We start from the raw sequence: 24,108 nt of genomic DNA, 5'->3' as shown, positions 1-24,108 counted from the left end.
TTAAATAAGCATAATGTTCTCTAATTGATGTTACAAATTTTCGCTCAGAAAATACAAAAGGACCTGCAGCAGCAGCAGAGCAACTTTGATTCCACTCAGGAAACACTTAACAGCCTCTGTCGCAAATATCCATCTGTGGAGCTGGAGACTCTTGGGGGCACTGTCACATCATTAATAAAGAAGTATGAGGCTGTGAACCAGTTATGTTTGAAAACACAGACTTCCATGCAAGAGTCTCTGGAAAAACACTTCTTCCGTGAGTTGTCATGGTTGTTAATATGTGAGCCACAGGAATGTATGAAATTGCTTGAATCATGCCAGCTTTGGTTGGTGAAATGTTTCCATTAACATCACTGACTCATTTTTATGCATAGCCTTTCCTAAAACTCAAGTTGCCAAAAACTTGTTTTACTTACCTTTCCAAGTAGCTGGGTTTTTGCATAAACTGTCTTAATATATTCACTATTCAAAACAGAGAGTCCTAGTCAGTATTCACCAGAATAACTCAACTGTTATTTCTATTTTCTAATTCTATTAAACTGCCACTGCTTTTTTGCAGGCTTCCTTGTTTTTGATAACACCAAAGTGGTCTATCATAGAGAACAATATTCAGTGCTCCATTACTGAACTGAAATCTATGCCATTGTTTTAGTGGCAGTGATTACAGTATACAAGTCAGTAGTGGAAAAGAATAATTAAAACAGAGTATTCTTGATAAATTCCAAGAATAGAATATCAACATCTTTGTATAATATAATAATGTTTTATATCTATCCCTTCTTGTTTTTTTTAAGAATCTATGTGTGGATTTCAAAACTGGTATTCTAACCTGAAGACTGCTGTAAAAGACTTAAGTATTACATCTGGAGATAGTAAAGCCATCGAAGCAAAACTCCATGAACTGCAGGTACCATTATCATAGAAGACCAAACAACACATTGTTTGGATTACAAGTCTATTGGGTCATGCAGGTTGTACCCTTTAAGCACTCATGAAGCCTTGTGGGTTTTGTGAGTGCTCAACATGCATGCTCATCCCCATTACCACCAGCAAAAGCTCTGATAAAAACACCTTGGTGAAGGCGCAAAGATAACAGGTGCAGAAGAACTCACTGAAGACAGGATACAGCTAGCATGTTAATGGCCACAAATAGCATCTTTCCCCCCAAAAAACATTGTAGGCAGGGTGACATGCTGTATGTATCTATGGCAGGGAATAATATGCATACCGTCAATTACAGCTGTGGAGAAGCCCATGGGGAATGCTCACTGAATGTACCAACATTAATCTGACTTTAAATTTTACCTAGTCTTAACTGATGGTGCTACCAGGCCCTGTGTGTTTCCATTGATGTCTTTTGGATTACTGTGGATGTTAGAGAGCTCCTTGCAACCTGCTCCCACCAAGATCCATCCCCACCACCCTCCCTCCCTCTCTTTACTTGCCAAGGATGATAAAGATGGTTCCTCAAAACAGCATTTACCATGGTTGTCTGTATACCTGGATGCTACTATGCATTTCAAAGTGTAAGGCGGATTGCAGAATGTTGGTTCATACCAAACTTTCTCTTTCCATACAAAACTTGCATGTTAGAATTTTTTTTGCTAGTTAGTCTTCTGTACACAAGAACTTTGTATTTGTTTTCTAAACAAGGAATAACATTCAAATCTTCCCCTCTACAATCTGAAGTGGTACATTCAAAGGATATCTGTGCCAATTAATCTTCATGTATAGATAGTATAAGCTTTCTAAACGATTGCTCTTAACATTCATGCTTTAACCAAGCTTCTTCTTTTCCATTTTCTTTTTCCTTCCTCTACCCACTTTCCCAAGTAAAATTCTGTGTTTGTTCCACTCAGAAAGTGTTGGATTCAGTTGAGGAAGGAAGGAGCAAGCTGGGGGCAGCTTCCCAGGAAGGAGAACATCTGTGTGCTTTCCTACCTAAATCATCTGTGAATAGCATCCAGGAACAGATAAATAAAGCTCATCAGGACTTTGAGGGATTCTTTAAACAGTGCTTGAAAGATAAACAAGCTCTGGAAGAATGCATTGCGGAGCTGGGAAGGTAGGTTGTTTCATTCATTTGTGCATGTGATGCACTGTATAAAATATCCATATAAATCTGCCTTGTGGTCTTGGTCCACCTATTCTGACCAACAGTGACTCTCCCAGGTCTCAGACAGTGGCTTGTCCCAGCCGTGCAGCCCCAGAGCTTTTTAACTGAATGGGGCCTGGCAGCTTATGCACACAAAGCATGTGCTTGACCACTGGACTTTGGCTTCTCCTAAAAGTGGGTTTGCTTGACAAAAGAAAAACAGTGGCATATAGCTTAACATTGTGAAATCATTGGTAACCATGTCAAAACATTTCCTTTACAGGGAGGAATGTTTGTGGTCTCAGTCCTCTTGCTTACATAACATTAGCAACAAGTCCAGTTTTGAATACTTTTATTCATATTCTCATAGCAAACAGTCCTTCTTTCTAGTCTGTACAGTTAAAATGGAGATATGAGTAGGATTGTTGACCATTGGACACTGGGTGCGGCCCTTCAAATCTCCAGTTGAAGCAGGAGAAAATGGGCTGTGGATTTGCCTACTCCATTATTTGCCTGACTCCCTTCATCTTCTGTGGCAAGCATGTCTCCAGGATGTCACACATGCCAGCAGATTATGGTGGGCAATGAACGTCACAACTGGGGAGGGAATGGACCATCTGTGTCTGCATTTTCTTCTGCTTCAACTAGATGTGTAAATGGAGATGCCTAGTATCTGTGGAAAGAAGTTACAACCCTAAAGGAGGAGTCCAACATCGTACTAAAGTGATAATTCCATCAGGGCAAGCATTTTGGCTCGCCAGACAGAACAATTTCCCCTTTTCTCCCCCTGTGTGCTGTCCCAAGGGTTCTCCTGGACCCCAGAGCCAGTTTTAGGGACACTAAGGGAGAAGGGAAGAAGTCCTGTTGTGCAAATGGAACCTTCTGTTAACGGGACTCATTAGATTAATCCCGTCCTCAATATGTGTGTGAGAGAGAGTAAAAGGGGAGGGGAAGTAGTAGAACAACCAAAATAGGCTTATTTGACATTTATATTTCCTGTATAACCATATTTGGGCATTCACCACTCATACAATTACATTTGTGTAAGGTGGAGAGAGGGACAATTTTCACTAGCTCTACCCCTGCTGGCCTATTGTTTCCTCATCAGCCCTAACTCCCACCCACCCACCCATACATGCAAGGGGTGGTCTCTGAAAGTGGGAACCTGCTCTAGGCTTTAATGTATGCATGCTCCACACACATACAGCATATATTGTGGTCACATGAGGGGTGAATATATGAGCCAGGCTGTAGAGAACAATTATTCCATTGCCTTCAGTTTCCACGTAGATTGTGATTAAAAAATGTAAGCTGTACCACTTTACAATTTTGAAAGCTCCATTCTCTCCATAATTCCCACGGTTTTGCTTGACATATTTACATACTTGTTGAGTATTTTTAGGTTACTTGTCACTGAACAAAAATAGTTTGTGTGCAGCTCTCATGCACTAGGCATTAAAGTAAAAGTGGTATCCAGACCAATTTCTTTCTCAGTTTGTGTAATAGCAGGTGAATTCTCTGTTTATCTAGCAACAGTTGCATGCTTTGCTGTGGCACTATTAAATTGTGGGTGGGAATAAGGAGTCCTCCTCGGAGTGTGTCCACTTTCCTAGAACGTTTTCCTAAGGAGACTTTCCAAACCCCATTTTCCCTTAGAGAGCCCTTTAGCAAACCTTCCCAAACCCACTTTCCTATCGGAGTCGGTCCACTTTCCTATCGGAGTCAGTCCACTTTCCTTAGACGTGCCCCAGGTTCCCCAGGAGTCCCGTGAACCCCGAGAGACCCCAAGGCCCCGTCGGAGACCGCCCAGGGCTAGAACTTGCGCAAGTGCCCCTTCGGAGACTGACCAGGGCAAAAAAATAATAAAAAAAAAAATGGGTGCACCCTTGTCCAAAGGGACATCGCTGCAGGCTTCAGGGGAGAAGGAAGCTCCGCCGGAGCTTACTTCTCGCCTGAACACTGACAGCCCGCTGAAATACGTCCTCAGCCACTGGGACGTCCTTTCAGACGGGAAGGGAATATCGCAAACCAAGTTGATGAAACTCTGCACAAAAGATTGGGTGAAAATTACTGCAAGGCAGCCCGCAGAACTGCGATGGATAAGGGAGGGATCCTTTAATCTGCAACGACTGGCCGCGTTGCGTGTCGCCCTAGAAGACCAGTACCCCCTCCAGATTAGGTACCTTGATATCTTTGAGAGCGCCCGAAAGAAGCTGAAGGGTGACAGCACAGCACCCCGACAAATGCCTATCGTCACCCCACTGAAGGGGCCCCCGCCATACCAAGAAGCTATGTTAGAAGAACCCTGCGAGATAGCCTCCCTAGCACAGAGGGCCCCCGTGGGATTGCCCCCGTCACCCCCAGCAGAGCCAGCTTCAGTGCCTGCTCCAGCTTCGGTGCCCGCTCCTGCCTCAGTGCCCGTTCCTGCGCCAGTGCCTGTTCCAGCCTTTCAGCCTCCTGCCTCAGTACCCGCTCCTGCTTCAGTAGCCGTTCCTGCGCCAGTGCCTGTTCCAGCCTTCCAGCATCCTGCCTCAGTACCCGCTCCTGCTTCAGTACCCGCTCCTGCTCCAGTGCCTGTTCCAGCCTTTCAGCCTCCTGCCTCAGTACCCGCTCCTGCTTCAGTAGCCGTTCCTGCGCCAGTGCCTGTTCCAGCCTTTCAGCCTCCTGCCTCAGTACCCGCTCCTGCTTCAGTAGCCGTTCCTGCGCCAGTGCCTGTTCCAGCCTTTCAGCCTCCTGCCTCAGTACCCGCTCCTGCTTCAGTAGCCGTTCCTGCGCCAGTGCCTGTTCCAGCCTTCCAGCATCCTGCCTCAGTACCCGCTCCTGCTTCAGTACCCGCTCCTGCTCCAGTGCCTGTTCCAGCCTTTCAGCCTCCTGCCTCAGTACCCGCTCCTGCTTCAGTAGCCGTTTCTGCGTCAGTGCCTGTTCCAGCCTTCCAGCATCCTGCCTCAGTACCCGCTCCTGCTTCAGTACCCGCTCCTGCTCCAGTGCCTGTCCCAGCCTTTCAGCATCCTGTCTCAGTACCCGCTCCTGCTTCAGTACCCGCTCCTGCTCCAGTGCCTGTCCCAGCCTTTCAGCATCCTGTCTCAGTACCCGCTCCTGCTTCAGTACCCGCTCCTGCTCCAGTGTCTGTTCCAGCTCCGCAGTTGCCAGCGCCAACACCGCAGCCGCCCGCTACGACTCTCCAGGTACCCAATGTCGACGCCACAGCCAGCGATGGTCCTCAAAGCACCCAAGCCGCAGCCACTTCCATCCCGCCTGCTGCAAGCCCGGTTGCATCTCGAACCCGGAGCCATAGCATAGACGAGAGACTCCTTTTCAAATTTGTTGATATCTTGGATGCAGTAACTAAAGCGCCACGGACACAGCCTAAGGAGAAGGAAGGGGAAGGCGACCAGACCACAGACGCTGCAAAAGAGAAGGGCCAATTCCCCCTCAGATCTATTCCCCTCGCGCCAGTCGCCGCTGGGCAGCCACCTACCTACGCTTATGCCCACATCCCGTTTTCAACGTCAGACCTCATGAACTGGGCCAACCACATGAGAACCCTAAAGGACGACCCCGACCTCTGCTATCGACAAATTTCGGCCATTTTCTCCACGCACAACCCGACGTGGGCCGACGTCCACACACTCATACACACCCTCTTCAACGACGCAGAGAGAGAAGACATCTTCGCTAAAGCAAGGGAAGCGATCGAGAGGGAAGGCTTCCAAACCCTTCCAAGGAGACCTGCAGGGGCAGTCGGTTTAACCTCAGCATGCATCCTGACCGAACCTGACTGGGACTATAACAAGGAAGAGGGAATCTGGAGCCTAAAAATGTTCCGCAAGGCTATCCTAGAAGGCATAAAACTGGCAGGGAAGAAGGGCACCAATTGGACTAAAATACAATCAGTGACCCAAGGGCCAGACGAAAGCCCTTCCGCCTTCTACACCCGACTGTTGGCCGCTTTTAGAACCTGGGGAGGAATTGACCCCACCACCGAAGATAATCAAGTCATCGTTAGAAGCTTCTTCAAAACCCAATGCCAGCCTGATATCAAGAAGGTCCTCGATTTCCAATTGGGATACGAGGGAAAGCCCATCAGCGAAATCTTGTCCATAGCTAAGACAGTGTATGAAGGTCGAGACGAGAGGAAAAAGAAGGAGGAGAAACGCGAAAGAGAGGAAAATGCCCGCATTTTGGCTCTCGCACTCAGAGCACCATACCAACCTCTGCCCTATAGCCCACAGCAATCGTATAAATCATCCCCGGTCCCAGTGAGCACCCACCAACGGACTCAAGCCAGCCACCCCTACCACCAACAAGCACCGGCAGGGGGGCAAGCCAGGGAACATACCCGTCAGGGCTCCCCTATAGTCTGTTATGGGTGTCTGAAAGAAGGCCATTTCCGACGGGATTGCCCGGGACGTTTCAATCGAACCCACCCCATGCCCAACACTGGGGGACAGCCAACAATCAGCCCACCCTGGAACCCGCAGCCAGCCGGGGACCACCTGAACCCCTTCCTCCAAAATACCAGCCAACCACCCAGTTATTGACAATCAGAAGGGGGGGGAGAGAAACCCAAATTCAAAGTGACACTTTCTAAACTCCACCAAGTAACGCAGCCCATCTTTATACAACCTTACCATTTTATACAAACCTTATACAAACTTGCTATGAACTTTTACCTTCTCGTGATTATATGCTTGCTTCTTGTGATTACATGCCTGCTGGCCTAATGTGCCTTAAATGTGAGAAACCCCTTATATCCCTTGAAAGGCGTCCCTCCCTACATGCCTAAGAACCTAACCACAACCTCCATATTACTCTTGATTAATTAAACTAGTGTTCCTCTGTATTAGAAAATAGGGTTGTTAGTATCTCTCTGTATTAGAAAAAATCACTGTTTCATATTTTAGAACTGTATACGTCAGGATGTATTAGAAATGTTTCCATACTTATTTTCTGTGCAACCCTTCTCTGACCCCAAGCCCCCCTGAAATCTCCCCATCACCGTCCCATACCCAACGAAGGAAGACACGGACAATAGAAGGATTAGCTTGACAACTTTATTCAAATTAAACATGCCATAGTCCATCTTCCCGCGGCCTCGAGGAAAACACCTGCCGGATGAAAATCACCTCATGGAAATCGTCAGGAAATCGCTCCACTCCTGCGCCCATCTCGAAAGATTGCCCACCTGTCGAAACAAAGGGGAGTGCCATCAACGACAGGAGAAGAGAGATTGACATCTCTCCATCTGAAAAGAAAAGTCATCTCCGCACCTAGCTAATCCGATCTCCCACCCGTCGCCCTTGTCTCCCCCTCCCTCCCAGTCCAGAGAATTCCATGCATGAACAGAAGGGTATATAGGGGGACTTCACCATTTCCCGGGGGTCCTTCCTTTTTTCCAGAGGCAGGGACCCTACAGCTGTAGTTTTCTGCATTTTTTTCAATAAAGGGATCTGTTTGTTTTCACTGACAGCAACGCGTGGTCTCTGTCATTTTCCCGGCGGAGGCGAACCAAGCGCAATCCCGGAGCTTCCAAGCCGCGCCTGTCCCTCTAACAGGGAAGCGCATTTTGGGGACAAATTTCCACGACACTTCTTTTTTTGTTTTGTTCACAGCTTTGAGGATCTGTGCAAGAGCTGGAATTTGTGGCTCCATGAAATGGAGGAAAGGATAAGCACAGAAGCTTTGGGTGAGAGCAAACAGAATATTTCTGATAAGAAAAATGAGGTGCAGAAAGTGGAAGGATTCCTAGAAGAGCTGCTGGTAGCCAGGTACAAAACCAACTTTACCTAAATATCCCATATTCTTGCCTGCTCTATTATATAATAATGCCTTATTTTGTTACAATCCTAAACAGTTTGCTTAATGTGTATTTTTTTCAGCACAGTGACAAATAAAAAATGTACCGAAATCAAGAAACAAGTGAGATATGCATATGGGTCTAGTGCTGAACTTTTTTATTCAAGATAGCTTAGTAGTTAAGGGAAGTTTGCAATAGGTTCAGGGAACCGTTTCTCATCCACCATACAGGTTTTGTTCCGTTGCCATAAGTGAGTTGTGGCACATAAGTACATCAACAATCTAGCAAGTTTCAGTCCCCTTAACAACCACATTCTTATTAAGGACTAAGGATTCAGTTTAGCATGTGACTATGAGGCCCACTATTATATTATGATAACAGTTTTGTCCATGTATCCTTATGTGAGTCTTTTACCATTCATATTGGAACTATATTGCAATAATGAACATTGTCCATAGTTTTTCATTGTTATACTCTTATCTACACAGCGATATGTGTAACTCCATAAGCTTTCTTCTCCATTTTTGTTTAGAGAATCCTTTGATAAACTGACCCAGAAGTCACAGGTTTTAAATGAGAAAGGATATAGCACTGGGAAGGAGGTCCGCCTGGCTTCTCAGCATTTCTCTGGTTACCATAACCTAATCAAGGCAGTGAAGGAAAAGCTGAAGACCTCTCAGGTGGCTCTCCAGGAACACCAAGCATTAGAAGAAGCTCTGCAGGGTATGTGGACCTGGGTGAAAGATGTGCAAGAAAAGCTGGCCTCTGCAGAGGGCACCATTGGGAGCAAAGTCGTGTTGGAGAAACGCCTTGTGCAAATTCAGGTGAAGTATCAAAATCACGGAACTGTTTGTATCAGAACTGTTTGCTAAACGGCCTCGGTCCAGTACACCTGAAGGAGTGTCTCCACCTCCATCGCTCTGCACGGGCACTGAGGTCCAGCGTCGAGGGCCTTCTGGCAGTTCCCTCGCTGTGAGATGCCAAGTTACAGGGAACCAGGCAGAGGGCCTTCTCGGTAGTGGCACCCGCCCTGTGGAACGCCCTCTCACCAGATGTCAAAGAGAAAAATAACTACCAGACTTTTAGAGAACATCTGAAGGCAGCCCTGTTTAGGGAAGCTTTTAATCTTTAAGAAATTAGTGTATTCTAATATTTCTGTTGGAAGCCGCCCAGAGTGGCTGGGGAAACCCAGCCAGATGGGCGGGGTATAAATATATTATTATTATTATTATTATTATTATTATTATTATTATTATTATTTGTGGGTACCCTCCAGATGTTTTTGTGACAATTGCCAGCACTTGTGTTGGTGGGGGCTGATGGGAGTTGTAGTCCAAAGCATGTGAGGCACCCAGGTTGGCAAAGGTTTCAAATGCTTATCCTCATACACTTCCTAAATCCAGATAAAACGCAAGCTCTAGTTAGGTAAAGGGACCCCTGACCATTAGGTCCAGTCGTGACCGACTCTGGAGTTGCGGTGCTCATCTCGCATTATTGGCTGAGGGAGCCGGCGTACAGCTTCCAGGTCATGTGGCCAGCATGACTAAGCCACTTCTGGTGAACCAGAGCACCGCACGGAAATGCCGTTTACCTTCCCGCTGTAGCGGTACCAATTTATCTACTCGCACTTTGAAGTGCTTTAGAACTGCTAGGTTGGCTAGCTCTAGTTAACAGAGATCAAAGACAAAAATGGGTTACTGAAAATACAGGATTGTCCTTATTTCCTCACTTGTAACCTTGTGTCACTTTTGAAGAGAATAATATTCAGCTGTTAAATCAAAACACAAGTGACCACGAAGTGAACTCTAAAATTAAAGACTAAAATAACAGCCACAGTGTTTTTTTTTAAAAGGATCCACCATGAGTAGTAACAGGCAACAAAAGCATCATTACCTTCACCATCCCTCAAGCAGGTCAAATGGTAATCAGAATTACTCCTCCACTCTAAGAGACAAAATTCCCCTTGCTTTCAAAAGGAGAACATATCCATTTGTTTCTGTGGCTTACTGGCCAAGGGTACCCAATATATTCTTTCATCTTTAGTGCTAGTTATGACAACAGTTTAAAAGCTAGATCAGGCTGAACTATTATTGTAATTCTATAATAATCCTGTAAGGGGTTGCTAAGAGGAATCTAGAATTCAGTATTGTCCATTGAAAAAAACTACGCAGGTAATCCTTTCTAATGTCACATATGATACAGCCTTGGTTTCAAAACATGATGGGTGGCATTCTTCTTGTGGGTAAACTATTGAAGCTTTACAGTTCTTTTGCTTCCTAGGAGATCCTTTTAATGAAAGGTGAGGGAGAGGTCAAGTTAAATATGGCCATTGGCAAAGGTGAACAAGCCCTTAAAAGTAGCAATGAGGAAGGGCAGAAAGCAATACAGACCCAACTGAAAACATTAAAAGATCTCTGGAGCAGCATTATCAATACCTCACTGAGCTGTCAAAGGTAAGTTATTTCTGTTTCTACATACTGTATACATCATCATTGTTTGGTAATTTTCTTCACTGAGAGGTCATCTTACTTGGTGATTGATTCATTAATTCGCTTAGGACTGGTTTGCATTGGTTTGGATTCTAAGGTAAGTGAAAGGAAGGAAGTTCATGCAGGAAAAGTTTCTGGTCCCCTCCTTGATCTTGCATCTGCCTGCACCCTGACAAAGTGCCTCTGGAAGGTCAATGAGGCCCTCCAGAACATTGAGGAATGGGAGCCTGGCAGGCTGCTATGGGAGAGAAGGGCCAGCCAAAACCAACTAGCCAGTTCTGAGCAGAGTGCCTTTGAGGCATGGCAGTGATGGCTACTGGCCAGTCTTCTGTGTAAAACATGTCCTTTTCAAGAATAAGAAGGGGGTTGTATGAGAAGGAAACAAACTACTGTTCATGAAAAAGGTTAAGTAAGAGACATGTAACCTTCTCCTCCCCCAAATCATTTTGATTATTTCCCCCTCACTCCTCAATAATAACAAAATTTCCTTTCCCAGTTGCCACCTGTGATTTTGGGAGGTGGGGGCTGAATTGGCTGGAGGTGTTTTACAGCAGCCCTAAATCTAGTTCATTCTCTTAAATGGTGTAAGATTTTAAATACGCTGTGTATTTCTTTACTGCAAGCTTGCTTGAGTCTGTGATTCATCAGTGGGATGAATATCTGGAGAGGAAAAGTCAGCTAGACCAGTGGCTGGAGTCGGTAGACCACAAAGTGGAGCAGCCTTTGGAGCCTCAGAATGGCCTGAAAGAGAAATTCTCCCTGCTGGACCATTTCCAGACTATTGTTGCGGAAGTGGAAAACCATTCTAAAGACTTGCACCAGCTCATGGATAAAGCCAGAGAACTGTACGAGAAAACAGAGGATGATTCTTTCATAGAAGCTACTCAAGAGGAGCTAAAAATCCAGTTCAGTGACATTGCAACGGTAGTCAAGGTAAATATGATGTATGATGCCATATAGATAGAAGTATATTAATCCAAGGCGCTGTGCTTAAATGTTTTTAAATTCTTTGGAGTAGCTGAGCAGCATCAGCAGGGGACACCATGTTGCAGCTGTGCCACTGATCTAACTTCCATCCAACTGAGTTACTGCAACACACCGAGAAGGAGAGTGAAAGGGACAGGCATCAAGTTTGCACTATGCTGACCTTATACAGTAGCATGAGATGCTTAAAACCTGTCAGAGAACTCAGGAGGAATTAAGATTTGAGTCTGGATTATTCCAATACAATTGGTTCTATTTATCATGAAAGGACAGGCAAATATTGACAGAAAGTTATTGGAAATATAGTAGAGAATAAATATTTTGTAACTGGGAAAACATAGAGTTTTTGCAATTCAATACTCAAGAAAGCAAACAAACAAAAAAATTAAGTAGATGTTTATCTTGTCTGTTCTGTGGCTTCAAGCAAGAGTTCACTGCAGTGAGTTCCAGGAGTAAATATGTTCCATTATCTGACATTGCTTATTGGATAAGGAAATCCTGAAAGAATCAAACAGCTCTGCTATCTTGGGATGCAAGGGAACGATTCAGTCATAAGATATGTGTGACTCATCATGTATATTCCTTTGGACTAAAGCATAATGCTGCAGTTACAAGAATATTTCATCATGTGTGTAGCTAGAGCAAAGAGGCCCTGTATTGGGGTAGCCAGTGTGGTGCCTTCTAAAAAAAAATTGGACTACAACTCCCACCATCCCTATTAACCATATTGACTGGGACTGCTGAGAATTAGAGTACAACAACATCTTGAGGGCTAGTCATACTCTACCACTATAGAGAACCATATTATTGAAACAATATACATTGCCAGCATTCACATAATTTATACTCACAGTGATCTGATTCAGTTCTAGTATAAAACTAAACTGTGGTTTATTATTATATGCACAAGTCCATGCTTGTGTGTCCTCCTCTCCTCTCTTATTCTGGCACAACTGCAAGGGTTAGATTGGAAAGATTGGAAGATTGAAAGATTGGAAGCTTTCACATTCATTTTCAGTCAAGCATTGTTTGGTAGTATGCCCACACCCAGCACTGTGGTTAATTCTGATAGTTAATTAAGAAAACAAATAGGATCATAAACCATGGTTTGAAGATGACTTGTTTGCCTAAATCATAATTAAGACTTAACCACAGCTTTTCTGGGTTCAAACCAATAGTTCGGCAGGGCAGGGGCACTTCCCATCCCCACCATCACTGAGGCTTTCCAGGAGGTAGAGGGGTGAGATGTCACTGAGGTCTGTTTTCTTGGGTAGAAACTAGACAAATATAGGTCCTCTGGCAGAACTAACTCATTGAATTGTAAACACTGCATTCAACAAAATCTCCTTTTCACTTATAGGAAAAAATGAAAAGAGTGGAAGATATTGTTAAGGACCATCTACTATACCTCGATGCAGTTCATGAATTTACCGACTGGCTTAATTCCGCTAAAGAAGAGCTTCACCGCTGGTCAGATGCGTCAGGGGATTCATCTGCCATACAGAAAAAACTGGCCAAAATTAATGTGAGAAACTACTGCAGTAGCTTATCAACTTATTAACTCTAGCAAATATCAATCAAGACATGGTATAATAAGCATTAAGAAAAGAACACACTATTTCTTACATTATATATTACAAATTCAGCTGAGAGCTTACCTGATACTTCAGATTATGTTAAGAGCTCTACTGCTGAACTGCAGCTATTTAAAATAAATCAAAATATACACAGCATAAGTAGGTGAAGGCTTTTTTTATACAGTATATCCAATTCTTTTAAACAGGTAACATTTTAAACAAACAAATATTTGGCTTCTCATTGTGTAAGCTGTGTTTTATTTATTGAGCTGCTAGCTGACTGTATTTCTGTATGCTAAAACATTAACGTTTTATGCTGTGTTTTTTGTTGTTGGTATTTTGAACTGTTACTTTGTATTTGTAATAATGTATTTTATTCTTTGCCCTGTAAATCAGTCAGGGATTGTATGCTGATGACTGGCCATATAAGCTTAGTTAATACAATTGTACCTCGGATCCCAAATGTCTTGGAAGTCAAACATTCCAGCTCCCGAAAGATCAAAAACCAGAAGTGAGTGTTCCGGTTTTCAAACGTTCTTTTGGAAGCTGAATGTTCAACAGGGCTTCCGCAGCTTCCAATTGGCTGCAGGAGCTTCCTGCAGCCAATCAGACGTTGCGCTTTGGAAGTCGAATGTTTCAGAAGTCAAACAGACTTACAGAACGGATTCTGTTTGACTTCCGAGGTACAACTGCAATAACAAGAATTTGAAGAATCAGAAATCGTGAAATAACGGAACAAATACATATACCACATGGCAAATGGTCACTTGGTAATTTGAGGATAACACCATCCCTAAGTTATCATACCCAAAACAAAACACCAGTTGTGGGTGCTTTTTCTCCTAGAATGTTTCTATATTTCCAATTGCTGCGTCTGACCTTACAGCTCAGTTCAAGACTGTCCAGAATATACAACAATCTGTATCATATAAAATAGACGACATGCCATGTTAATTTTAATCAATCCGAACTTCGTTTGCTAGGAAAATATGATGGCTTCAGATTCTGAAACTCTGTAACTTGGTGCTAATGTTGCGACTTCGTGCACAGCTCCCCCCCCCTTTGTTGTTTTAAACTTTCACTTACATTTTAGCACAGGCTCGGCACTGTTCGGAAAATATATATTTTTGGTGAAACTGCTTGTGAACATGGAGCAGTCAGTGTAGCTCCTTTGCAGAATGTTGTGTGTCGTTTTTGTAGTAAGCATGCCGTTATCCAGCTGAAGTGGATCACAGCCATTTCAGTTGCCATGGCGATATTCCATTGCAGGAGCTGATAGATTCCAGACAGACTGGTGAGGGCCGCCTAAACAGAGTTCAGACGCTGGCTCCAGCGGTGAAAAAGAACACAACTGTTCAGGGGTGCAAGCACATAGACGCCGAAATGCAGGCCCTTCACTCCGACTGGAAGCAGTGGGAAGAGAATGCATTCCAAACCCGAAACAGCTTGCAAGAGCTGGACAGTCAGATGGCCCTGTCAGAGCAGGAATTCACCATGCAAGCTTCTCATCTGGAAGAGGCCCTGCAGCACTTCAGCACATTCCTTGCAACCTGGTCTGAAACGCTGACCCCTCTGGATAGTAAGCAGACAGACAAAGAGCTGGTGGAATGCTGGCACCGAGAAAAGGTAAAACCATTTTGTTTCCGTTTTAGCTCTTTCTGCTCTTTTCTTTTTCTGCTGCAAAACCCTGGGCGGGGGGGGGGGGAGGGGAGCCGCTTGTACATAGAGAGTGTAAAATGCATAAATCGTTGCTAAACTGGAAACTTTGGAATGCACTTTTAGAACTAAATCATGTAAGTTAACTTTGAAAGCACTAAAACCAAGCACTAAACCCTTCTACACAGCAAACTGTAGAAGGGTTGTTTTTTGTGTGGAAACTGTGTATAGTGATTTCATGGCTTTCTGCATGCACACGTGTTGCATTTCATTAGTCCTTGTGGCACTGGAACGGGGCCTCTGAGCAGAGGCAGAAATAGGTCGCAGAAGCTTTTGAGTACTGTTTTCTGTTTTAACTTTCTCAGCAGGATGTGTGCAGGAAGTGATTATCATTTCACTATCTTGGAACTAATTTGTTTCAAGGGGTTTAGGTAACCAGTAGTCCTGCTGGCCTTGGGTTAAGTGTTTTTCACTAAATTTCCTGCTGGTATTTACAATTTTGGACCAAGAGGTTTCATCATGATAGGAGAAATCCATATTTTAATTTGAACTTGAATCCAAACTTAACCATCCATGAATGGAAGGGCTCCTTCTGTCCATTGAAGGTTTTTTAACCAGTGCATGGTGGGAAGAAAAAGAAGGCAATTTTGGCTAATTCGCCCTTTCCCTCTGGATGCAACACACCGCTTTAAAGATTTGCCCAACCAGCTGGAACAAACTTTTGGAGAATGCAATTGGCTTCATGAAGAAGGAGAAAGTGTCAAAAGTTAATTAGTTTAGAATACTTACATCCCACTATATAGCCCCCAAATGCTCTCAAAGCAGCTTACAAAATTTGCGCCTCTCCTCTTGAATGATTCAATCAGGTTTTACACACACACACACACACACACACACACACACACACACACACACCATGCATGGGTCCTGCACTCACCCACCAGCCACAAGTATGTTTTTTCCCTCCAGTATTTGTAAAAGTCAGAGCTGTTGCTTTCATACATCAAACTCCACAGCAGCATTTCAGATCTTGCACTAAGCCCTCTCATAGTAGGAACAAAAAAATTACTCAGTTTTATAAGTTGTTTGATGATCACTCCTGAAGTCTGGATCCAAGCCATGGTTGTTGTTGGCTTTGGAATCTTGCTGATTTGGAGGTCTAACCATAGTTCCTGGTGTGCATGTAACAGGAAGCTCTAGTTAGGTACAACTTCCTGGTTTGTTTCCCTATCTATTGTAAAGGGAGGAGCAAATGGAGAGCACAGCAGCTGTTTGTGGGTGCATGAAATCCATACATATCCCACTTTGACTTTTGATCAGGTCAATGTATTCACAAAGAAGGGAGAGTGCCACACAATTATAATTCCCTGTAAAGGTAAAGGTAAAGGGACCCCTGACCATTAGGTCCAGTCGTGACCGACTCTGGGGTTGCACGCTCATCTCGCATTATTGGCCGAGGGAGCCGGCGTATAGCTTCCAGGTCATGTGGCCAGCATGACAAAGCCGCTTCTGGCAAACCAGAGCAGCACATGGAAACGCCGTTTACCTTCCCGCTGTAGCGGTTCCTATTTATCTACTGTACTTGCATTTTGACGTGCTTTCGAACTGCTAGGTTGGCAGGAGCTGGGACCAAGCAACGGGAGCTCACTCCGTCACAGGGATTCGAACCGCCAACCTTCTGATCAGCAAGCCCTAGGCTCAGTGGTTTAACCACAGCGCCACCTGGGTCCCAGTTGGCAAATGCATAATTCCCTGTAGGCAAATGCATATATTTTACTAGTATTGTTTTGTTTCAACTAGGAAACATTGAGTGCCCTAACCAAGGCAGAACATATGAATGATGATATCAAAATGCAGTTGAATGACCTTTGTCGGTTTTCCAAAGATTTGAGTACCTATTCTGCAAAGGTATCACAGTTAATTAAGGAATATAACAGGTGAGTCTCACTTTATAGAACAAACAACCAAAAATCTGTGCATGTCTGTGTTCTGTGACTTAACCATGACGTTGTTATTTGAATGTTAGCTTTTTAATGAAAATCTTGCCAAAGCATTAAGAATTAAATCATTCCTCACTTACAGATAACAGATTCAATGCAGATGTTATTTATGTTTTGCTACTACTCACACTACACTACAACACAGTATGTTGTTGTGTAACACATTTTAATGTTAATCTGGTGTATTGTATTGTACTGGATGAAACATCTCCCTCGTTTTGTCTAACATAATCCCAATCTACATTTTCATTTGACTAACATGGGACTCTGAAGTCTTTGTCTACAAGCTTCGAAGGGTTGCCAAAGTAAAGAGCAAGCCTTGCAGCAGAGATTCAGGACAGTATTCAGAGACTTCCAACAATGGCTGGTCAATTCAAAAATCACTACTGCCAAATGTTTTGATGTGCCTCAAAATGTCAGCGAAGCTGCAGCCAATATCCAGAAAATACAGGTAATTTCTACTAAGCTGATCCAGCATTTCCAAAAACATGAATAAAATCTACTTAAACAACATTCTATTCCTGAATAATTTTGCCTGTTGCATTTGTATCAAAGGAATGTGGAACTGAAACCATAACCTGCTCTGGGGGTCTTAGCATAAAGTTAATTTTTAACAGTGCTTAAACACAGTTGTAAAAGAAATGTACTATCCCACAGGAAACCTTTTTTTAAAGGTTAATTTATAAGATGTGGGTAACGCTGTGTGTGTGTGTGTGTGTGTGAGAGAGAGAGAGAGAGAGAGAGAGAGAGAGGTGTATTCATGAATACAATGAATACTAAATGGCATGTGTGTGTTTAAGCAATCTATACATATACTCCAATTGCAGATTTTGCTAATAATCCTGCATAATTAAAAACACAGTAATAGAAGAATAGTATTATATATCCTTTGGGGTTTGCAGTATGTTTGTAAAACTTGCATACAACTGATAAAGCGGAGAATGTAGTGGAACCTGAAATTACACTTGGTTCTTACTTAGTATTGTCTGCCAGAACTCTTGGGATAATATGAGCTTCAAGTTTCATTAGTATATATCTAAATAAAAGGTCATTTGTTTGTCAAAAACAAAATGCAACCCAAGGCATCTGAAATGGAAGATATTTTTCCTGTTGATTTCCAGAGGACAATTTCACATTAGGGAAATCAAGATCAAAGGGAACTTTATGGCAGACAGCTGAAGCAAATTGAAGATAAAGTTATAAGTTAGTGAAGAGTAGTTTGCCTGTTTAGCAAAAAAAGAAAAAAAATCCTTCATTATTAATTAATTAGAACATGGGCAATCAGGCTCTTGCCTTTTTTATTTGTTTGAATAAGGCTATATTCATGTTTGTTTATTGCAAGCTGTATAATTATATAAGACCATCTTTTGATTTAGGAATTCTTATCTGAAACTGAAAAAGGCCAACATAAATTAAACATGGTAGTGTCCAAAGGAGAATTATTAAGTTCTATTTTGCCAAAAGAAAAAGCTAAATCTATCCAAGTTAAAGTTGCTACAGCTAAGGAAGACTGGAAAAAATTTATCTCCACCCTGCACCAGAAGGAAACTTCTTTGGAGGTAATTGTGACCAAATGCAAATAAGCAGATTAATTAGAAACATGAGTCTTCTATTTCCCTTTTAAGGATAGTCATGCTTAATGCTATGCTGACTAGAACTACTGATGTTTTAATGTACTGCTATATTTTATCATGAAGCTTTTCTTATTTGTGTAACTTACTGTTGTGAATTGCTTTGGTATTTATAGAGGAGTTTAGCTATCCACTGTTGAGTACTACATATGATTTCAAGGGCGCCTCCAGACAACCTGTTCATTGATTGATCATCCTGCTCTGCTTGAACAAAGCATATGTGCAAGTTAGACTGTGCCTGGTCTTTATTGAACATTCATTCTGAGTTGTTTGTAGGGACATTTTCTGACAATGAACATTTATCCTAAGTTATTTGTGGTGTTCAGGTATCTTCCTGCTCATCAGTTCATCCCAGACTTTTCTGTGTCTTTCCCCAACATTTTTCTTAATAACCCCCCCCCCTTTTAGTGGATTTGTTGTTCTAGTGCAGGCATCCCCAAACTGCAGCCCTCCAGATGTTTTGGCCTACAACTCCCATGATCCCTAGCTAACAGGACCAGTGGTCAGGGATGATGGGAATTGTAGTCCAAAACATCTGGAGGGCTGAAGTTTGGGGATGCCTGCACTAGAACAACAAATCCTGTTCTAGTGTGACAGAGTGGTTTAATTCACTTCAGTTGCACCATTTGCACTTGAATTCCTCCCACAAAATATTGGAAGTACGGAGATGAACCCAGTCAAAGCAAGTATGCATTACTTTTAAATCCAAGTTGGTGGGATATACATAATTTTTTTAAAAAATGCTAGAGGAAAGTCTCTGAGGCAGCTTCATACAGAACAATGTGATCTGTATGATACCCAGATCCATAGCTGTCAAGTTTTCCCTTTTCTCGTGAGGAAGCCTATTCAGCATAAGGGAATTTCCCTTTAAAAAAAAAAGGGAGAACTTGACAGCTATGCCCTTGGGACTTTAAGGTTTCAACACCAAAACTTTGAAATGTGTTTGGAAATGGACTGGGAGTCCATTTTAAGACTGGCAGGATGTGTTTCATATGCCCAGTCAGCAGTCTAGCCCTCATATTTTTAATTAGCTTCAGGGTTTGCAGTTGGTGCACCAGCCTAAGCTGGTGAAAAATGCTTCATACCACCTGAGCACTCAATGGCAGTGCTAACTTTAATAGCCCCAAACTGAATGTGGCTGATCCTTTGGGAAACATGCAAAATAGTTTGAATGTCAGAAGAGTCATTCCCCAACAGTACTTTATCTTGTCTGTGTTGCATTAAATATTGCATTAAATGTGTTGTAAGGCCAAGCTTTCCCCCCATATTTTCCTAGAACCTAAAGATCCAGATGAAAGACTTTGAAACCAGTGCTGAACCTCTTCAAGACTGGCTAAATGAAACCAAGATGATGGTGCATGATAGCAGCAATCGGCTGCATGACCTCCCAGCTAAAAGGAGAGAACAGCAGAAACTACAGGTGATGATGATATATGGGCTTCAGGCCTTCCGTGTCTATGCATGTTTGTGGTTACAGTAGGTCTTGATGTCGTGCTTTGTTGCCTTATCTTAAACATAGGCTGATTCAGATTATCAGTTCAAGGTATAGCCTAATAGCATTTTATCCTTTATAGGATAGTCTGAAAAATACTAATTCCGTGTAAAATATTCTACTAACGGGATGATATTTAGCCCTGCTTTATTATACACTTCTAGATTGAAGATAGAGAGGTGTGCTGCGGAGAGGGTCACATTATCCTTCCAATGTAGGATACGTGGATGTGTAAAAGTTCACAAAATATAGTAGGGGCAAGAAAATGCTCGAGTTCAGCACATTAACAAACAAACAAATAGCCAAACAAAGTTGAGCTTTAGACCCAGGAACCTTTGGCTTATGCAGGATTTTCCTCCCACTCATTAAGTTTGGATTGGCACATTATTCTGAAGGTGTCAGTGACACGTGCAACCACATTGAGGTGGTAGTGAGGAGTGGGGGGGGGGCATTAATGCACCTCCCCACTGACAGAATATTGGGGTTCAATTACTGAGCAACAGAGGCACTACATTGTGGAGAGATTCTCCCCACATGAACACACACAGAGAATAAATAGGTAACATTTTCACATCTATGAACTGATCATCTGGAACGGTCCTTTATGTCTATGTCTCATAACAGATCTTTGCAGATGGCGATCCTTTTAATTTCCTTGCTGCTTGCCTTCTTTGTGGTTTGCTTTTTTGCACCCACACTTAACAGAAACATGCTTATGCTTTACAGTCTGTCCTTGAGGAAATAAGGTGCCATGAACCTCAGCTCGACAGGCTAAAAGAAAAAGCTCAGCAGCTTTGGGAAGAACAAGCTGCCAGCAAAAGCTTCATGCACAGAGTATCTCAGCTATCTTCTCAATATCTTGCTCTGAGCAATGTAACAAAGGTAATGCACTTTCACCCTGTGTGCTTTTATGCAACGCTTCTAACAAAAAAATGAAAGCTGGTGTCCTGAAGTAAACCATTCTCTTTGTATGCAGTCGCTTATGTCCTTGTGAGCTGGTGATGTTAGCAGAGATACTGATAAAAAAATGCTCAGCAATACTTAAAAGAGCTGGCAGAAATAGTAGTATAAAGCATATAAGTTGATACAAGAAGACATAGTCAGGCCAATGCTGTTCTGCAACTGGTATAGTGTTTCATCCAGTGTAGGATATTGCCAAAAGGTTGTTGAAGGAGAAACCATCACACCCAACAGTAGTGCATTTAAGGAAAATTGAAACAGGTCCACTTAACACCACAAATAATTACATGGGGGGGGAGCTAGTGGGTTTTTTTTAGAGACTGTCGCTGTTTTAGTTTGTGGGGCATCGTATCCAATGGAATTGAATGGGTGTCTCATGACATGGTGAACACCCATTCAGTTCCTTTTTAAAAAAAAATAATCAAATAAACTTTATTTCTTTATTTAACAAAGGTAAATAACAGAAAGAAAGAAAAAGATAAAGGTAACAGAAAATAAAATAAATCATATACAGTACAACAAAAATAACAAAAACCAAATCTCCCAATTCATCTTTTCATATGCATAAATAAACATGAATACTGTAAATAAATCGGTAAATAAAGATGCTTAAACCATAATTAACTCCTATTGCTTCATATACATCAACCCCAAAATGTTAAACAAAAAATATAACAAGATGGAATTATTAATACATACCCTTAACCCCCCTCCCCTATTTCCCTCTACTTCTCAACCTTCTCTATGCTACGCTATGTGTATGTTCCTACATTTATCTGCAAATCTCTATTTTGGTTTTCCTATTAAACTGTTAATCTATTACAATATGGCAACAAAATATGAGGAAGTCAAAGGAATAAAGGAAAGTGAGGGGGGATTGGAAATCGTCTACAGATTATATTAAGTATTATGTAGAGAACTCTGATCTCCTTTCAGACATTTAAAGTCTCAAATAATGAGATAGGATAACCCATTCAGTTCCATTGGATACAATGCCTCACTCTCAAAACTACATTTCACATAAGACCAGTTGTTATTTTCATGTTATTTTGAAGGAAATAAACATTGTGGGCTTTTTGATTCATGGTGATCAGTGCTGTACACATCCATTATGTAAAGACACAAAGCTGGAACAGACAGGGATCTCGAAGACAAAGAAATTTGGACAGTTCATCAATCTAACTTTCTGGCCCGTGGCTAATCCTGACTTTAGTTTTCTGAGATTTCCCTTTCTGGTTTTTTTCAACTCTAGTGGAATGATAGATTATCTGAATGGTTGGTAATGTTAACATCTGTATGAATTTAAGGAAAAGGTATCCAGAATGGACAGAATTGTAGCAGAGCACCAGCAGTTTTCTCATGATCTGAAAGAGCTTCAGGACTGGATGGCAGATGCAATTCAGATGCTAGAATCTTACTGCCATCTCACAGCAGACAAAAATGCCCTGGACAGTAGAATGGCAAAGCTGGAGGTAAGTGAATGAGGGTTCCCCAAGAAAACTAGTGGGGAAATGGTTAAATGCACCTTCCAATTCTCTACTTGCTTCCTCCTTAAACATCTTTTCATTGAAAAAAAAATAGGCCATCTGGCACAATTGCACTTGCTTGCATACACCAGGTATTTTGGCTCTATGTGTAGGATTGCAACAAGTGTGAGGGCTCAGTTCTAAAAACAGCAAGGAGGGACTCTCTATATTTTTTCCTAATGGAAAAAAATAGGCTGTACTTCTACCTTTGTGACATTTTTTTCTGAAACTATGGTAGTGCTGTGGAACACTTTATTCTGCAGTTAAATTTGGTGATTTGCAATTAAATTTTGTGGAAGGAGTACAGCATACTGATAAGGATGGAAACTGAATCTTTTTGTTTTACAGAGACTACTGTTGGTGAAACAGGAGAAAGAAATCCAAATGAAAATGGTGCTAACAAGAGGAGACTCCGTTTTGCAAAATACTTCAGTAGAAGGAGTGCCAGTCATTGAACAACAGCTGAGAACACTTAAAGACACATGGGCTTCCCTTTTGTCTGCTTGTATCCAATGTAAAAGGTAGAAGGAGTGAGGGTTTTGAAAAGGAACTTATATGTAGTTGGGCATACTGGTTGGTATCAAATGAAGTGGTTCTACAAGGACTTTTGGCTTTGCAGTGAAACTCTCTGGACCAGATTTTAGGAGTACACGGGAAGAGGAATGGGAAGGGAAGTTCCACTGCAGAAGCAGAAATCTTTGCACTAGCAGAAGTGCTTTATTGGATACCACCCATAACGGCATTTTAAATCCTCAGAATAACGAACCTTTAGATAGATGCTTAATTAAATTTGTAAACTTTCAGCGTGCCATTTTCTCACAGACATTTCCTGAGTGTTCCTTTCGAACACTGGCCTATTTGGGGCAAGTGGAGTCTATATTCATAAGCTGAGTCCATACTTTCCACTTTCACACCTACCATAATTTGTCCTTCATTCATTAATTAGTTTCATAAAGAGCTAGTAGAAACATGACTTAATAGGAGTGCAAAGATTTCTAGCATTCCATAACCACTTCATATATATTTTTCCCCTTTTCAAAAAGACAAGAATGAGAACCTGCCTATAAATCAGCTGGACCCAAACAGTCCATGTTAGATTTCTACCACAACTGAAAGCAGTGCATGAGTTTGCTGTCATCCTCTTCCTCCAAATTCCTTTCCCATTTGTGTCTTTTAGATTATAAGTCTTAGGGCACTGACATTTGTAAGATGCTTTGGAAGCCTACTTTGGCTGAAGAACAGAATGAGAATGCCTGTTGTTGTTGTTGTTGTTGTTGTTGTTAATACCTGGAAGTCTCAAGGCAGTTCACAGAAAATTCCGGGCAGTTCGCGAAATAAATGCCTACTGTCCAGTTGCTATATCTATAAAACTATATATTATACATTATGTTGTTAGTTCATTCTTGAATACCCATGTTTGAAAATATATACCGGTATGAATAAATGGGCCTATTTTAACTTCTTAAATGTGTGTGCATATATTGACATTTCAGCCAGCTGGAAGGAGCACTCTCTAAATGGACAAGTTATCAAGATGATGTTCGGCAGTTTACTAGCTGGATGGATAAAATAGAAGCAATCATGAATGCTTCAGAAAGGCAGTGTGCTGAACTTAGGGAGAAAAATTCTGCACTCAGCAAATCTAAGGTTTGTGAAAAGCCCGTTCTTAGGAAAATTGTAGCAGCATCCACACATGCAGCCAAGAACTCCACATTCTTCTTACAGCAGTAGCATTCTCATGACACATTATAAACTACAGTGGTACCTCAGGTTACAAACGCTTCAGGTTACAGACTCCGCTAACCCATAAATAGGGCTTCAGGAAGAGAACATAAAATGTGCTCCGGCGGCGCGGTGGCAGCAGGAGGCCCCATTAGCTAAAGTGGTGCTTCAGGTTAAGA

General features: G+C 42.3%; 1 protein-coding gene and 1 long non-coding RNA gene across 11 annotated transcripts in view; one reads left to right on the top strand and one right to left on the bottom strand.

Annotated features, from left to right (window-relative positions):
* The window catches only part of SYNE1 (spectrin repeat containing nuclear envelope protein 1), a 293,499-nt gene that overhangs the window by 126,372 nt on the left and 143,019 nt on the right, over positions 1-24,108 (top strand). For 9 of the 10 annotated variants that reach the window (XM_060272764.1, XM_060272760.1, XM_060272757.1 and 6 more), the window contains 17 exons: positions 49-256; positions 795-907; positions 1,860-2,065; positions 7,708-7,863; positions 8,425-8,716; positions 10,173-10,345; positions 11,005-11,314; positions 12,726-12,890; positions 14,212-14,568; positions 16,399-16,535; positions 16,872-17,049; positions 17,975-18,157; positions 19,506-19,649; positions 20,448-20,603; positions 21,989-22,153; positions 22,556-22,728; positions 23,701-23,854. In XM_060272764.1, the coding sequence (XP_060128747.1) occupies positions 49-256; positions 795-907; positions 1,860-2,065; positions 7,708-7,863; positions 8,425-8,716; positions 10,173-10,345; positions 11,005-11,314; positions 12,726-12,890; positions 14,212-14,568; positions 16,399-16,535; positions 16,872-17,049; positions 17,975-18,157; positions 19,506-19,649; positions 20,448-20,603; positions 21,989-22,153; positions 22,556-22,728; positions 23,701-23,854 (3,270 nt within the window). The remainder of the gene's footprint in view (positions 1-48; positions 257-794; positions 908-1,859; positions 2,066-7,707; positions 7,864-8,424; positions 8,717-10,172; positions 10,346-11,004; positions 11,315-12,725; positions 12,891-14,211; positions 14,569-16,398; positions 16,536-16,871; positions 17,050-17,974; positions 18,158-19,505; positions 19,650-20,447; positions 20,604-21,988; positions 22,154-22,555; positions 22,729-23,700; positions 23,855-24,108) is intronic. The other variant, XM_060272762.1, reaches the window with a different exon arrangement.
* Positions 7,980-14,218, bottom strand: LOC132591900 (uncharacterized). The gene is made up of 2 exons (XR_009557353.1): positions 14,029-14,218; positions 7,980-12,858 (listed from the first exon to the last, which is right to left on the bottom strand). It is a non-coding gene; the product is annotated as an uncharacterized LOC132591900 (long non-coding RNA).

Source organism: Zootoca vivipara, chromosome 3, assembly GCF_963506605.1.
Source record: "Zootoca vivipara chromosome 3, rZooViv1.1, whole genome shotgun sequence".
Taxonomy (NCBI): domain Eukaryota; kingdom Metazoa; phylum Chordata; class Lepidosauria; order Squamata; family Lacertidae; genus Zootoca; species Zootoca vivipara.
This window is presented reverse-complemented; position numbering and strand designations above follow the sequence as displayed.